At 43.0% G+C, this 16,817-nt stretch overlaps 2 protein-coding genes across 2 annotated transcripts; both read left to right on the forward strand.

Annotated features, from left to right (window-relative positions):
• Positions 1 to 576: 576 nt before the first annotated feature.
• hhatla (hedgehog acyltransferase like, a) lies at positions 577 to 11,671 on the forward strand. The gene is made up of 13 exons (XM_083659516.1): positions 577 to 704; positions 2,011 to 2,140; positions 3,459 to 3,526; positions 3,667 to 3,780; positions 4,802 to 4,822; positions 5,029 to 5,223; positions 5,773 to 5,982; positions 7,090 to 7,261; positions 7,839 to 7,983; positions 8,106 to 8,141; positions 9,620 to 9,821; positions 9,922 to 10,063; positions 10,450 to 11,671. The coding sequence occupies exons 2-13, from the start codon at positions 2,035 to 2,037 to the stop codon at positions 10,590 to 10,592; spliced, it is 1,554 nt and encodes a 517-aa protein (XP_083515642.1). The 5' UTR covers positions 577 to 704; positions 2,011 to 2,034; the 3' UTR covers positions 10,593 to 11,671.
• Positions 11,672 to 12,830: 1,159 nt separating this feature from the next.
• On the forward strand, positions 12,831 to 16,415 carry klhl40a (kelch-like family member 40a; the record flags this gene model as incomplete). Its single annotated transcript, XM_083659507.1, has 6 exons — positions 12,831 to 13,958; positions 14,139 to 14,299; positions 14,610 to 14,717; positions 15,025 to 15,210; positions 15,472 to 15,621; positions 16,304 to 16,415. The coding sequence occupies 6 exons, from the start codon at positions 12,831 to 12,833 to the stop codon at positions 16,413 to 16,415; spliced, it is 1,845 nt and encodes a 614-aa protein (XP_083515633.1).
• Between the last annotated feature and the right edge of the window lie 402 nt (positions 16,416 to 16,817).

Consider the following 16,817-nt stretch of genomic DNA (forward strand, 5'->3'; position numbering starts at 1 on the left):
AATCACTCATTGTATGAATACCAATGGGGCTCATATGTGTTTTACACAATAGTGAGTTTATAGTGACCACATTATGGTATTGAATGCTATGGCATTACTGTAATATGTAATACAATTCCTCCACCACCACAACAACAACAACCACCACCACCACCACCACCACCATCATCATCATCATCATCATCATCATCATCATCATCATCATCATCATCATATATTCAATTGGTTTGTTATTAATAGGCTACATGGTTTATTGCGCTGTGATGTAGTCTTCTAACATTTATTATGGGATAGAATAAACATGCAGGCATTATGTTTCAGTAATTGTTACACTGCGGATACTGACTGATGATACAGCAGCTTTATTTCACTTCATTTCGAACCTGGTCCATTGAGTGTGTTTTAGCGCTCCGGTCTGTTTGATGGACACAGCCCGGTCTGGACCACCCCTCACTGCGGTGCAGAAGTGGAGGATAAATATATCTCTCCCCCCTCCTGATCCTCTCCTCGCGTTGAGTCCGCAACATCCTGACTGGCCGAGGCTGATCACAGGCGGCGACAGCGGAAAGCCCACAAAGCAAGGCGGATGAATTAGAAAACCTTTTATTTACTTTTTATTTTATTTATTTTATTTTATTTTTGCCTTTTGAGGACTGGGGCTGAAAACCCTGTCGCCCCCATACAGACAGTGAAGCGGATACAAGGTTAGTCTTTTTTTCTCTCCTTTAGGCTACTCTGTAGGCTATGTGTGCAGCTGCATAGGGTTAAATAAGAAGAACAAATCAACGCAGAAAGAAAGCCGAGTGATTTTTCAGCATCATCGGCCAATGAAACAAAAACATTTAATTTGTATGCAGGACGCTTTGCTGAGGTTCCTCCAGTGGGCATGGGAATTGCTTTAACTTCACCAACTTACACTGCGGCAACAGCAGCCCACACACACACACACACACACACACACACACACACACGCACGCACACGCACACACGCACGCACACGCGCACACACACACACACACACACACACACACACACACACACACACACACACACACACACACACACACACACACACACACACACACATACACGTACACCGTACACGTACACATACACGTACACAACACAACATGTTCAAGTGTTCTCCTGTGCAAAAGTTGAAGCCGTTTGTTTTCTTATCCCGATGCACCACTATTCCCATCAGTGCTAATTATTGTGAAGTGACTCCGGCCGGCGCCTCTCAGATCACATAGCACTGCAGCTGCCCCGCTGCATGTACAGCCGACCAACTGCAAGGGCTATAATAGGAAGGAGAGGTAGGGTTGCGCAGCTGACGGTGCTGATTCCTATAGCTGGAGCGCTGCAGTCCTATTTAAGTCTCTGCCCTGCCTGTCCTGAAGGCTTATTAGTCAAATGTCACCTCATGAACAGGTATCGGCTTAAATTCCGACAGAGAAGACCTGTGTACTGATTTGTGTTGGGACAAGTGAAATGTATAATGATAGCCTAATTATTACTGTTTGATCTGTTTGCACTGGGGATGAATAAAGCTTTCTAATCTAATCTAAGAATGTGTTTTTGGGCGGTGGCTGGGTTAGCTGGGTTATTCCAGTGGACTAGTTTGCAAACTGATGTAGGCTAATGCATAATTTTAATAGCCAATACATTAGGCTACACATGAATATTTATGAACAAATTAATCTACAACATTCTATAGGCTGCAAAACGGTGTAATCCTGTTAGTGATATTTTGTCCAAATACAGATTCTATCATTGGTTATGAATAAACCCGGTCAAATTAGTAGAAACCATACTATTTTAAGCCAAGACTGTAAAACTATGCGTTGACACTGGATGTCTCAGATCTCCAAACTCTATCTTGGCAAACTTCATACAATGGTCAGTCAGATGCTGGTAGATCTGTATATCTTGATCTTGATCTTTTGTCCATATATTTGTATCCTGTCAGTTCTATGATTCTGTGCCACTGATTGCTTTTCAACCTGCCAGGGCTCCTACGCATTAAGATTCACCATGGGGATAAAGGCGGCCCTCCCCAGATATGAGCTGTATCTCTACACTGCTGTGCTCTCTGTGGCCGTGATATGGGCAGGCAGTTGGATATTTGAAGCTTCAAGCGGTGAGTGGACAACATGTCAAGAGGTGTCCGAGGATAATACATACAGTAGCCGCATATCACAGTCAAATCCTCAGTGTTAATGTGACTCAGATAGTGGAAAAATCAACTCGGTGCCAGTGTTTATATCAGTCCACAGCCATCAGAGTTCATCTAGATGTTTGGAACAGTAGATCCAGAGCAATATCAGCTCTATAAGTGGACAAACAACTCTCCAATCAACACTTCCAACGAACGTCAAATAGTTGTCAGTGAAAAATCAACACTTATTAATTCTGGAAACGTTGCCTTGTAAATGTCAATATTATCAAAATCTGCAGGATCCCTACCCATAAATCTTCATTAGCCTAAGACTGTTTCGTATGTGATTTAGAACAATGTTCATCTCCCACATCTAAAAGGACCCCCTCCCCCCAAGGAATTCTCACATATTCCTATTATTATGAAGGCTAATTAAAGCCGGTCCAATTAGGACCACCGGTTGTCCTCCTGATGGAGATATTTCTGTGATTAGTGCATATGTTCCAGGCTGTACACTAAGATTTTGTAATTTGCATAAGCTCTGACGGTAAAATGCTGCAGTCAGCGGGTTATGTAATCTGATGGATGGCACTGTCTGTCACAATCAGCTCTGTGAGATTGGCCGGGGCAGAATCATATTGTCACTCATTATTCTGGCCTGCTTCACTGTTACTGTGTTACTGTTACATTTACAGTATTATACTCAAGTCTGCATGCTACAGCGATACTGTGAACTGGCAATAGAAGTCTGGCTATTTTCCCAGAAATAAGAAGCTTTCCCTAATTGACCCTCACATTTTGATATCCTCTTTCATGGCCATTCGTGTAATCAGGCAAACCTGTTGGAGCTGTTAGTGACTTACATTGCATCCTCTGTTGTAACCTATGTCTGTTTCAACACCCAAACACTAGTTTCTGCACAATCATTTCAATTTCTTCTGTGAAATAATCTCATCAAAATGAAGGCTTAGAGATTATGACAGAAAATAAAAACAAAAGCTTTGTGGTAAGTATATTACATAATATTTGGCTTTGTGAAATGGGCTTATTCACACCTCAAATGTGCTATGTGAGCAATCCAGCAATTACACTAAACCTCATTGGATTATGCCCACTGAAACTCTCACAGCAGGTCAGACAGATGGGGAAAAATGTATCAGTATACAAATCCGCAACAAAAAAGCCTGAGCTTAGTAGCCAGAAGAACCCAGAAGCTTTACCATAATTATATTGGCATCAGTTATATGATTTACACACTTTGATGTTTTGTTTGCTGATTCTTCTTCTTGTCTCTGTTCAGAGAATGTAAACAGGAAGGCCTTCAAGGAGAGTGTGAAACCAGGATGGCATTACTTTGGCAGGAAAATGGCAAGTTGTTCATTGAGAGTGTTTCTATACCTCTTTGTATTCTATAACTGATATGTGTGCTATAGTGCATGATCAAACCCAAGATGAAACAACTCCGACATCAAGTGCTTGTTTGTCAGTATCATCTTCCTCCTCCACAGGATGTTGCAGACTTCGAGTGGATGATGTGGTTCTCTACGTTCCGCAACCATATCCTTTTTGCTCTCGCTGGTCACGTGATCTTTGCCAAGATTTTCACCCTGCTATGTCCCAAGGTGTGTGTGTGTGTGTGTGAGAGAGAGAGAGAGAGAGAGAGAGAGTGGACACATGCCTTTCTCCCATCAAAGCTTATACATCATTTTTTGTTTGATGTGTAGTGTGTTACATGGCAAAGCAATATATATATAGATATATAGATATATATCTATATATCTATCTATATATATATATATATATATATATATATATATATATATATATATATATATATATATATATATATATATATATATATATATATATATATCTATATATCTATATCTATATATATCTATATCTATAGATATAGATATATATATCAGGGCATTATGGCCGATTAAATGGCCAAAAACGGCCAAATTAGTCATAGCAGTACCCACAGCAGCCAGCAGGTGCCACACACCAGGCACGCACACATCAATTAGAGATAGCACTACCCCCCCCCCCCCCCCACACACACACACACACACACACACACACACACACACACACAGTAATTGCATGCTTCAGCTCCGCTCACCTGTGTGCTGCTTATGGTGCTGCTGCACTCTGGAGCTCTCCACGGTGCTGAACCTGTGTTGAGGCATGCATTTTGGCCACTAATTAGCCATTTTAGCCCATTTATTTCAGTCGGCCCTAATCACCTAATTCAAAAATCCGGCTCTGTTAGGTCACCCGCAGGGGTGCTCTTTACACTTCCTGAAAGATTCAGCCTGATTGCACATATAGCATAGCTGCTCACTCACTCACTCACTCACTCACTCACTCACTCACTCACTCACTCACTCACTCACTCACTCACACACAGACAGACAGACACTTTGCATTCTTATGATAGGATTCTATTCTATTCTAACACATATATATGTACCCCTGGGCCTAACACAGTTTTGACCTGATACATGAGTTGAATGCTGTGGAGTGGGACAGGCTGTTGCTGAGTGTACCAATGATTCTGTCCCATGTATTTTGGCATATTTAAAACAGTCTAATATGTTTTAAACATGTGTTCTGTCTTGTTCCATGCTTGCAATGAAGATTGGTATAGATGGATGTAAGGTAACATCATTCAATTTACCATTGCCCATGTCATGTGTTCCATTTAAAATCATTGATACCCAGAGACAGTAGATTTTGTAGAGTGTTGTAGAGTTTTTGTTATAGTACTAACTCCATTTTGATGTGTGTTGCACACACATTATGGATGGATGCTACCCCAGTGCTGTTAGGTCATCGCACTGACGCCATCCCCTCTTCCCCCACAGCACAGACCCTTGATCTTCTGCATGTACGGCAGTTTGGCGGTCTTGGTCACGATGGGCTGGACCTTCATGGCGCTGGTTCTGTCTCACTGCATCATCCTCTACAGTGTTGCTCTGGTCAAGAGGAAATGGATGTGCCTCCTGGCCGGCCTGACCTCTTTGGCCTCCATCAAGCTGGAGCCCTATAACTCCTGGCAGGTGAATGGCCAAACTGGTTTGGAGTAAACGTCTTAACAGGTGGCGGTCTGCTTGATAATGCTGGTCCAGTGATCAGAATTTATGAAGAAATGAAATGACTGTAACACTATACAAAGTTGCAAGTGTCATAATTCAGTGATGTAGTGGAGGGCAATCCCGGCGAATCTGTTTATTCACATTTTTAATTGGTAAAATAGAGTTTATCCACCTTTTTAGGTCTTAATGGCGTAGATTCATAATATACATCATAGTAAGTAGCATCAAACTGATGGACGTTATATGCATAGGGTCTTTGAAGGGGAAAAGGATATTAATGCTTTTCTGAAAATATAGCTGATTTCTGTTAACATTGGATGTTGTTTACCTTCTGTAATAACTGGCTTTTCATCACTTCATTTACCACCACATTTGTTTAACATTATACACAACCTTACAACCTTCAGTGGAATCTGGGTCCAACCTTCAGCGAAATGTGTCCATCTGAAATCTGAATTGTTGAAGATTTGAGATCCTTTTGGTAAACATCTTTTACTCTGGTTCCTCCTGCAGGAATCATTGGTGACTGGCTCTTTCAACCTGCAAGACATCCTGTTCTACGGAGGCTGCGGCTTCTCCATCTTCCGCTGCATGAGCTTCGCCTTTGAGAACTGTGACCGGAAGGACGGCAACTACACATTCTGTGACCTGCTCAAATACAACTTCTACCTCCCCTTCTTCTTCTTTGGACCCATCATGACCTTCGACCAGTTCCATGCTCAGGTGAGTTGCTGCAGACTGACTGAACGGCAGGCTGCCCATTTCTGTCTCTGTGCAAGCTCGCTCAGTGGCATATCTTTATATTAGGGATGCACGATATGTATTTATTTTCTGCTGATACAGATAACAGATAAATTACCTGCTTCTCATGGCTGGTACCAATAAGATAACCAATTTCACATTTTCAAAAGAATATTTGATTTCATTTAATTTCATTTGATTTCATTTGATTTCATTTGATTTCATTTGATTTCATTTGATTTCATTTGATTTCATTTGATTTCATTTATTAGATGTTTGGTTAAAAGAAAACATGAAATAAGGACCTGCATCTCAGAAACAACATCAAGGATAATACACAATAAAGTCAAAGATTTGTTTCCGTTGTGGTCCTTGGTCTCAGACATACAAATCAAAACAACAAAGAATTGGTACATACAATTATAAAAACTACAAACTAGGGGTAACATATTCCAGTTTGCAGCTCCACCAAACCTAAAAGAACATTTGCCCATATTAGTTTTGAACCTATAAGCAAAGGTCTGCAATGCTCGCTCTTGTGTGGTGAGCATTTGTGTCTCCACTCCTCTGGAAATGGTTGTTGAGGCTTCGTCTGCAGATAAACACAATGACAAAAGGCATATTGTAGACTGACCCCTATGTAATTTTATGCTTAAAGGTATCCAAAAGAGTTTTCCTTGTAAAAAATAAAATAAAATAAAACGTTTTGATATCGGCTATAATAATGCTGATACCAATAATACCCGATGAATATAGATTTCCCATTATCAGCCGATAATATATCGGCACCGATATGCATCCCTACATTATATTCAAGGTCATTTTAGGACAGCTCATGCATTTATGTAAGATGCTGATGTCTTTTTACTGTATAACACAAGAATATAGAAGTCGATAAAGTTTACAATCCCAAGAGTCTGTTCTGCTCTGTCCTTATAAAACGCAGGCAGAGACAGAAAGCAAAGTCTTTATCATCTCTGTACTTTACAACTAATGTGTATGGCTATGGTGTGATGGTCATATTTTACAACAGCTTGTTTACAGGACTGAATGGTGTTCAGTGTGTCAGTGTACTGATCTGCTGTGCAGGTGAACAACACCAAGCTGACCCGTAAGGAGAGGGAGATGTGGAACATCACCACCCAGGCCTTGCTGCACCTGGGAGTGATTCTGGTGGTGGCTGTCTTCTTCCACTACCTCTACATCTTGACCATCCCCAGTGACATGAAGCTGGTCAAGCAGCTTTCTGATTGGTCCCTGGGTCAGTATGTCTAATAGGGTCAGACCAGAATAGATTTTTGAAGTCTGATACTGATATTGACACCAATATTTTTGTAGTAAAGCTGCCATCTGCTGATATTTTGTGCCCATATTCATTACCTTAGATGACAAAAAGTATTCACTGTTTCCCCTGGAATTGCATGCTCGCAAGGGTGAAAAAGTGAAACTATATTTAGATCATGTGAGACTAAAACTTGCCATTGAAATCCCAGGATAATGCATTATTTTAGGGTTTGCAGCTCTTTGTGGCAGGGTGACCCACTGTGGGTGACCCACTGTACGTATTCAAAGAGGAAATTCTGGGATAGATTATACCTTTAAATTTCATTAATACCTCAAATGTGCAGACTGTTTTTATGTAGCTGTGGTCAGGGAAGAACCATTGGAAGTGGACGATATGAGTGGTCGATTTTTCAAAAAGTTTTTAGTTTTTAACTTTTAAGTTAGCGAATCCAAACATGATCTGTGGGTGTATGTAACTGTATGAATATAAACTTTAAAGCAGGGTGCATGCATATTCCGTAAACATTGCTTTGTTTCTATGTATACCTTTGCAGCTGGTCTGGCCTACTCCAACCTGGTGTATGACTGGGTGAAAGCAGCAGTCATGTTTGGCGTCATCAACACCGTGTCTAGACTGGACCACCTGGATCCTCCTCAGCCCCCTAAGTGTATCACCATGCTGTATGTCTTCGCTGAGACGTAAGTGTCAATTTGACCTGGTGTGTAACATCAGCATGGAGTTCGGAGGTGTGTTTAATGTACCATGTTGTTTTTTTGTTGATCATATCTAACCTTGAAATGTTGTCTTGTGGTTTTGTTAGGCATTTCGACCGGGGCATCAATGACTGGCTGTGCAGGTGAGTGTTTGAATCCAAAAATCCTGCCCTAACTGACATTGAAAGGCTATTTTTATGCTTCCGCCGGCGAGGCATTGTTTTTGGGTTGTCCGGCCGTCCGGCCGGTCTCAGGAACGTCTTGAGGGGATTTCTTCGAATTTGGCTCAAATGTCCACTTGGACTCAAGGATGAACTGATTAGATTCTGGTGGTCAACGGTCAAAGTTCAAGGTCACTGTCACTGACCTCATGTCCATCCGTCCATCCGCCCCATGCTCCTCAACGCGATATCTCAGGAACGCCTTGAGGCGTTTCTTCAAATTTGGCACAAACATCCACTTGGACTCAATAAGCTTATTAGGTTTTGGTGGTCAAAGGTCAAAGTTCAGGGTCACTGTGACCTCACGTCCGTCGGTCCGTCTGTCCCTCCCTAACACAATATCTCAGGTATGCCATGAGGGAATTTCTTAATATTTGGCACAAACGTCCACTTGGATTCAAGGATAAACTGATTCGATTTTGGTGGCCAAATTTTAAAGTAAGTTCAAGGTCACTGTGACCTCACATCTGTCCATTCCATGCTTGTTAAAGCAATATCTCAGGAACGCCTTCAGGGAATTTCTCCCAATTTGGTACAAACATACACTTGGAATTACTGATTAGACTTTGGTGGTCAAAGTTTAAAGTTCAAGATCACTGTGACCTCACGTCCGTCCGTCCATCCATCCGTCCGTCCGTCCATCTGTCCATCCGTCCCATGCTCGTTAACGCAATATCTCAGGAATTGCTTCAGGGGATTTCTTCAAATTTGGCACAAATGTCCATAAACTGATAAGATTTTGGTGGTCAAAGGTCAAAGTCCAAGGTCACTGTGACCTCACATCCATCTGTTCCATGCTCGTTAACATTATATCTCAGGAACACCTTGAGGAAATTTCATCAAATTTGCCACAAATGTCTACTTGGACTCAAGGATGAATTTATTCGATTTTGGTGGTCAAAGGTCAAGGTCACCGTGACCTCACATGTATGAGTCCAACCTCTTCACTTCCTCTCCAAAGATGACAACCAGGGTAGGGGGCCTCTGTTCGTCCACCACAAATGCATTGATTTTGCTGCTATTGAGTTTCAGGTGATTGTTGTTGCACCATGTGACAAAGCTCTCTCCTCTGTATTCCTCTGTAAAGTTTCTAAGTGAAGACAGCTTGACTAGAGATTATTCGCTGGAATCATACATGTCAATATAGTGATAATACCGGTAACTTCCATTTTGCAAACAAAAAACAAAAAACAAAAAAACACTTAATGTAACACATTGTATTAAATTCCTTCAAAGTATTCACTACATATATTTTAAGAGTCTGGACAGACATGGATGTAGACTGCAACTTGACTTGTTGGCGGAGGCATACAACCGCGAGGCGGTTATTTCTAGTTTTTCTGTATATGATTCTTCATTAAGCTGAATGTCTTTGACCGCAGCTGAGTTGAAATTTTCAGGTATGTTTATGACTATATCGGGGGCAATCATGACAAGATCTTCAAGGAGCTCCTGGCAACCTTCTGCACCTTCGCCATCACCACCTTGTGGCTGGGTCCATGTGAGGTGGTGTACATCTGGTCTTTCTTCAACTGCTTCGGTCTCAACTTTGAGCTGTGGGTGGCCAAGTTCTTCTCCCTTCCTCCATTCTCCACCATCGAGGTGAGCTACACATATGTCAAAACCCCACATTCTATATACTGCACTCATGCAAAGTATGCCAGGTCTTTGAGTATATCTGTTTGTATCCAACTGTCTCCAGGGTGCTATGGGGGAGGCCATGTCACGCAGGATCAGGGGCGTGTTCAATGCCGCCAACTTCTGGTGCATCGTCCTGTACAATGTTCTCGCCCTCAACAGTCTGGAGTTTGCCAAAATGGTGGGGAGAAGACTGCTTTTCAAAGGTGGGCAGCTGCTAGGGAAATAAATCAAACTGATCTGTGGAGTTAGGGTTCTCTGTAAGGTCCAATCAAAGCAGATTCAAAGGTACCATAAACCGTTCAGGAGAAACTGAATCCCAAGGGGCTCCATCCCCCACAGATCTGATGACTTTAGCCTCCTCTTTGTTGTTTTCCTTCATGTACCTACAATACTAGACATCTTAACAACAGAATACTGACAAGAACTGAGATGTTTTTGAAATTATTATCTCCAGTTGAGCATCTACTCAGGTCAGAATACAAAGTAAACAGCAAGCCATACCTTCCTGACCTCATTTCTCCTCTGTTTTGCGTTCCATGTCCTCCTTCCTTCCCCCTTCTTCTTCCTTCCTTCCTGGTTTCTTCTCCAGGTTTCCCTCTGTCCACCCTGTCAGTGCTGCTGGTGACCTACTGTGGTGTGCAGTTGGTGAAGGAACGGGAGCGAAATCAAGCCCTCTTGGACGACCCAGAGCCGGTGAAGCCGGTGGAAGGAGAGAAAGAGAAAGAAGAATAGACGGGAAGACTGAGTTTTACAGAGTTCATCTTCAACAACCCCTTGCATTGTTCTGACCTCGGCCTTGCAAACTCTACTGAACCAGACTGTTAACAGCCAGTCAGCACCTCCATTGTTCCCGAGTCTGCATTTTTGCTTTCGTTTGTCAGAAGCGAGGCAATGTTTTGAACTGTGAAATATCCTCAAGTGCACTTGCTGTAGATAATCGCCACACGTCCTTTGACACAAACCCACCGATGGTGCATTTTGTATTTGTGTTTTATCCTTGCAAATAATGTTTAACAAATTATAGGCCTGCCAAATATTTTTGGATGTTAAAGCTAATATATTGAAGAAGATACAGTATTGCCTCCTGTGTTTATTTGTAATGTACCAAATATCTAAGGCAGATGACTTTCTTTCTTTCTTTTTAGTTTGATGGTGTCTTAATCTTGTCTCAGACGCCTTAGTCCCTTAAACATCACAACTTTTAACCGTACTAAAAGGTTTTTAAACTTGAAAACAAACTCTAAATAAAGGTGCCGTTTGCGTAGTGTAATGAATAAATAGGGTGCTGTGGAGACTGCAGTTCTCCGCATTGTTTGTAGGTGATTATTGCTGTAGGCTACACTGTCAATAAGCAAAAATGCAAATCACCATGGTATGTATGAGAAAGTTCATCTAGAGTTGAGAGAGAATGTATCCTTTTATTAGATCTCTATGTTCAAACTGAATGTAGTTCAGTCCAGCTGAAACACTGAGTCATCCGCACTGGAAACAGAGCGTGACTGCTTTACTCCACTGTTATCTTCCACAGGAGATTAAGTGTGACATATCTTTCCTCTGCCCCCTCTCACATGACCCAGACTCCATGCCACGATGAGGCTGAGGCCCTCAGGTCACTCTGGAAGGCAGTAGGCCCAGCAGGGGGTGTGGGTCACTCTCGCCAAAATCTGTCCTACATGTCTTCACTGTATCAGACAGGGGGGGAAATCCTTGCCTTTTCCGGTTGAAAGGTTTCTACTATTTGAAAGTGTTCACTCATTTCAATGGTTTGACTTGAATTCAAATTTTGTTTCATCCAGAAGTGATAGTTCTGCTCGGAGAGGAAAGAATAAAAGCCTGTTGGAATGAAAATGGTTGCGGTGTGGCTTGTTGTTGTTGTTGTTGTTGTTGTTGTTGTTGTTGTTGTTGTTGTTGTTATTGTTCACTTGGATGGATAAGCATTTATTTGTATGGTAGTCAGAAGTTAAGATATAGGCTATCACCACAAGATGGCAAACTTTCACTGCAGAGCTCTGCTGCACTGCCCCACTGACATCCACTGGACCTTTTCAGAGCAAACAGCTAAAGATAGCCCAAAACTCCACAGATATCTTTTCAAGGATATCTTTTTTTTTTACAACAAATACAGGGGTAAAGAGCATGCTGATCATCCATCACTATTATACACCTTCACTATCACACAATAAATCAAGATTTTTTTTTTTACATTTCTCTTATAATCCCCCCACCTTCCCATATGAGCTTGCTAAAGTAAAGTAGCCTGCCTACAGTATATAATGTACAAAAAATAATGTACATACATAGATACTTTACTTTAGAAAGAGGTTGGAGAAGTTGAGTGATTTAATTGTGTTTCTCTAAAAAAGGGCCTGCATGGGCTAAGGTCTGGTGTCAAGAGAAGGTCATTATGTAACACGTGTAAAACGGACTCATTAGTCTTCCAGAAACTTCTGTTCTGCCTTACCCACTGATTTACAGTAGCCAGGCCCCACATGTTCGTTCCTCAGTGTCAGTGAAAGTTACTTTCACCTATCCAAACCAGTATCAGATTACATATTAGGGGGAGAAACACTTGGAAAGAGAGTGAAAGAGCAGATATTTCATCAAAGTAACAGGACCCTGCCTGCTTGGCTGGTGAGAAGTTGTGGTGGATTTAACATGACAACACCCCCTTTGCTTAGTCATTCAGCTGTTTGTGGGGGACTGTTTGGTGCAATAGACATGTCCACCTCCCTGTTCCCTATCCACCAAAATGGATTCCTCAGCTTTGTGAGGGCCCTATCTATAAATACCGCCTGACTTACAGAGCAACTGACAGCCAGAGACAGCTGCAGCACCCATGTGGGGACTATCCACAGCGATCTACGTAGCTCTTACCCGCAGTTGTGCTCTGTTGAGGGGAGCGAGTAGGGCGCCCCTCTTCTAAGCCTCTCCCTCCCAGGAAACCCAAACAGGTTAAGGAGACAGAACAAAATGGCTGCCCTGACCATAGACCCGGTGGAGCAGCCACGGATGTACCAACAGACCCTGCTTCAGGATGGACTATGTGACCTCTTGGAGAATGAGAAGTTTGTGGACTGTGTCCTGAAAATCCAGGACAAGGAGTTTCCCTGCCATCGGCTGGTGCTTGCTGCCAGCAGCCCCTTTTTCAAGGCCATGTTCCTGTCTGACCTGGAGGAAAGCAAGAAACGTGAGATTGTCCTCAAAGATGTGGAGCCGGGCGTTATGGGGATGATCCTGCGTTACTTATACACCTCTGACATTAACCTGACGGAACAGAACGTCCAAGATATCTTCATGGTTGCTAACATGTACCAGATCCCCTCCATCTTCTCGGTTTGTGTGTCCTACCTCAAAGAGAAGTTGGTGCTGGGCAACTGCTTGGCTATCTTCAGGCTGGGGCTGCTGCTGGACTGTCCCAGGCTCGCTCTAGCCGCCAGGGAGTTCATCTGTGAACGATACCAGGTTGTAGTCAGGGACCAGGACTTCCTCCAGCTCGGCCCAGAGGAGTTGGCCTCCATCATCACCTCAGATGCCCTCAATGTTGAGCGGGAGGAGGTGGTGTTTGAATCCCTCATGGAGTGGGTCGGCCACGACGAGAAAGATCGACTCAAGGAGCTGCCAGAGATGTTGCACTGTGTCCGTTTCAGGCTGATACCTTTGGATTACTTCAATGAAAAAGTGGAGCGTCACCAATTGATTCGGTTCAACCAGGAGGTGAAGAAGGAGCTGGAACTCATCAAGGATGCCCACAGAGGGTGTCTCCCAAAGCCCAGGAAGCCCAGCGGTGAAGGGGCAGAGGGGGGGGAGGGGAGCGAGGAGGAGGAGGATGATGATGATGAGGAGGGTTTGCTTCCGGGTATCCTCAACAATAACCCTCGGTTCGGGATGTTTGAGACAGAACTGATACTTATGATCAGTGACACTGGGACGGTGGCCTATGACCCGGTAGGAAACGAATGCTTTGTGGCCTCAGAATCCACAGAAATTCCCAAGAACCACTGCAGCGTGGTGACCGAGCAGAACCAGGTGTTTGTGGCCGGGGGACTTCTCTACAATGAGGAGAACAAAGACGAACCGTTCAGCTCTTACTTCCTACAGGTACTATGTCAACTATTATCATCAATGAACCTCATCAGAACCCATTGCTTTTGCCCTAATCTCTCTAAACAGTTGTATTCAAAGATCCTGTATCCCCGAATACAAAGCTTTTAACTTGGTGAAAAGCATATTTCATGTCAATCTCATTACTCACTTGTATGTCCTTCTCTTCCATCCCAGTTTGACCCGGTAAGTTCAGAATGGCTAGGGATGCCATCACTACCCAATCCTCGCTGTCTGTTTGGGCTGACTGAAGCAGAGAACTCCATCTTTGTTGTGGGCGGCAAGGAACTGAAGGAGGGAGAGCATGTGCTGGACTCAGTCATGATCTATGACAGACAGTAAGTACAGATGACACATTTAACATCGGACTGTATTATCATACTCTGCAGTTATCTCTTAAAAGAAGGGTCTATAAATGAGCTAAAACAGGGAAGATTCTGGATTTTTTTTAAACACAAGTCCCATTAAATTATATTAAATAACTGAGGCTTCTACACAGATCCTGGACATTCCCATCAAGTTGACATTTTTTCTCATAACTATTTTTGTACACTTGTTCTCAAAATAGATGCCAGTCTGTTAGCAATCACAGAGTTGAAGACCCATACAGAGTCATTACTAATGCATGTCCGAACTCTTTTTCCACAGGTCATTCAAATGGGGAGAGTCAGACCCACTTCCTTACGCAGTGTACGGCCATGGGACCGTATCACACAACGGCCTTGTTTATGTCCTGGGAGGAAAGTCAGAGAGCAAGTATGTGGCCCTTGCGATATAAAGCATATATTGCTTACTGTTGAATTCCAACTCAGGAATCCCGTTTATCCCTTTTGGGGAGAAAAATCATCAGCTAAAGTTTCTTGTTTAATATTAAGTAGTATTATAAGTATCTGTAGACTGCATAATGCGCCAATCTATCCTTCAAAATGTGTAACAATTTTGTTTCCATCTGTGCTATCACTCATTTTGTATATCGCTTTTTTTTTGTTGTTACAATTGTGTTTGGAACACTCTTTAATAATGAATCCACTGTCTCAAACGATGTCCCTCTGTGTTCATGCAGGAGGTGCCTGAGGAGGGTGTGTGTCTACAACCCCACTAAGTTTGAGTGGAAGGACCTGGCTCCGATGAAGACGGCCCGCTCCCTGTTCGGCGTCACTGTCCACATGGACCAGATCTATGTGGTGACGGGGGTCACAGACACAGGCCTCACCAGCGCCGTGGAGGTCTACGACATTGCCACCGACAAGTGAGTCCATTGTTTTTTCACAAGACATCTTTTATGACACTGTTACAAGGTGGAGCATCTGTTCATCGCCGTGAAATGACCCGTAGACCCTGGAGAGTGGCTACTGAAGCGATCATCAGCTCATCAAATAAAAAGAGCATTAGTGGTAATGTGTGTGTCGTACAGTAATAGGCATATATCAGCTTTTTTTAAGACCATAATCACTTCCTGTGTGTGTGTGTGTGTGTGTGTGTGTGTGTGCGTGTTCCTGCTATGCTCCAGGTGGTCTGAGTTCACAGAGTTCCCCCAGGAGCGCAGCTCCCTCAGTCTCTTGTCGATGGGGGGCTTCCTGTATGCTGTGGGGGGCTTTGCCATGATGCCCAGTGACACCAGCGAGGAGCCCGCGCCAACAGAGATGACAGACATCTGGAGGTGAGGCACACCGCATTCGGTCAATACACTTTATGAGCGGGTACGACGTGCTCAAAACAACTGATTTTATAACCAGTCTTTGTTTCACTGTTCATTTTCAACACTTATCTTAGTGTAGATGTGGATAATTGTGTGTGTGTGTGTGTGTGTGTGTGTGTGTGTGTGTGTGTGTGTGTGTGTGTGTGTGTGTGTGTGTGTGTGTGTGTGTGTGTGTGTGTGTCCACTGAGAAAAGGTAACCTCAGAATGGAATGTATGTTATTCCTGTATTCTTGGACAGTCAGGAATTAGGAAATGAACGAGTCTCAAAGCTTGAAACAACACAGCAAAGACTGATGCCTCCATTACACAGCGATTTCTGGGGGAAATTTCAAACCAAAAAGATTCACGAGTTAATAAAATCAGCTTCTCATGCATTATTTAGTGAAGCACTACCAACAACTGTTGCCCTATGACCCTTCAGCCACAGACCACAGGTGGACGACTCCTTTTTTAGGGTGGATCTTCCCTTTAATGCCACTATCTCTCTAGTAAATGCATCAGCTTCCCAACTGTTAACCTAATGGGGTCTCTGAGGAGGCTATTGGGGTCTCTGAGGAGTCTATTGGGGTCTCTGAGGAGGCTATCGGAGTCTCTGAGGAGGCAAATGGGCCATGCTACTCTAACAGACGTAATCCCCCACAGATACGATGAGCCGGAGAAGTGCTGGAATGGGATTTTGCGAGAGATCAGCTATGCAGTGGGAGCCACCGTTCTTCCTGCGCACCTCAACACTCTACGACTCACCAAGTTATAACTGTGTGAACTGCTGCCGCCATGAAGTCAACATTAGCATTATAAATAATTCAGTGTACTAACTTTTTTTAACTGTTGACCCCAAAAACCAGCGAAGAGTATGTTTAAGGGTATCAGGGGTACATAATTGGTCTCTGTAGACAGAACAGTGTTATGAATTCAGAATCCACATGTTTTATCTTGTATGTCACAGCAGGGGGAGACAGATACATGCTAACTCTTCTAGTGGGGAAGCAGATTACGTCCAACATGTGTGAAAGAGATACACCAAACTTCTTGTATAAAAAATAAAATGTTTATTTGGGTACTATTTGTACATCACCTTTTTGTTACATTATTGAATATGTTTTCTTTATTACTTGTTTGCTTTGTATGAGGAGCAAATAAAGATGATGGTTGATTG

Source organism: Poromitra crassiceps (assembly GCF_964638095.1).
Source record: "Poromitra crassiceps genome assembly, chromosome: 23".
Lineage (NCBI taxonomy): Eukaryota > Metazoa > Chordata > Actinopteri > Beryciformes > Melamphaidae > Poromitra > Poromitra crassiceps.

Bases quoted from the DNA above. Each gene is read 5' to 3' on its own strand.
- hhatla (XM_083659516.1), top strand. From the start codon at position 2,035: ATGGGGATAAAGGCGGCCCTCCCCAGATATGAGCTGTATCTCTACACT. The intron at 5,224-5,772 runs GTGAATGGCCAA...TTCCTCCTGCAG, and splicing joins AGCCCTATAACTCCTGGCAG to GAATCATTGGTGACTGGCTC. The intron at 8,142-9,619 runs GTGAGTGTTTGA...TGAAATTTTCAG, and splicing joins ATCAATGACTGGCTGTGCAG to GTATGTTTATGACTATATCG.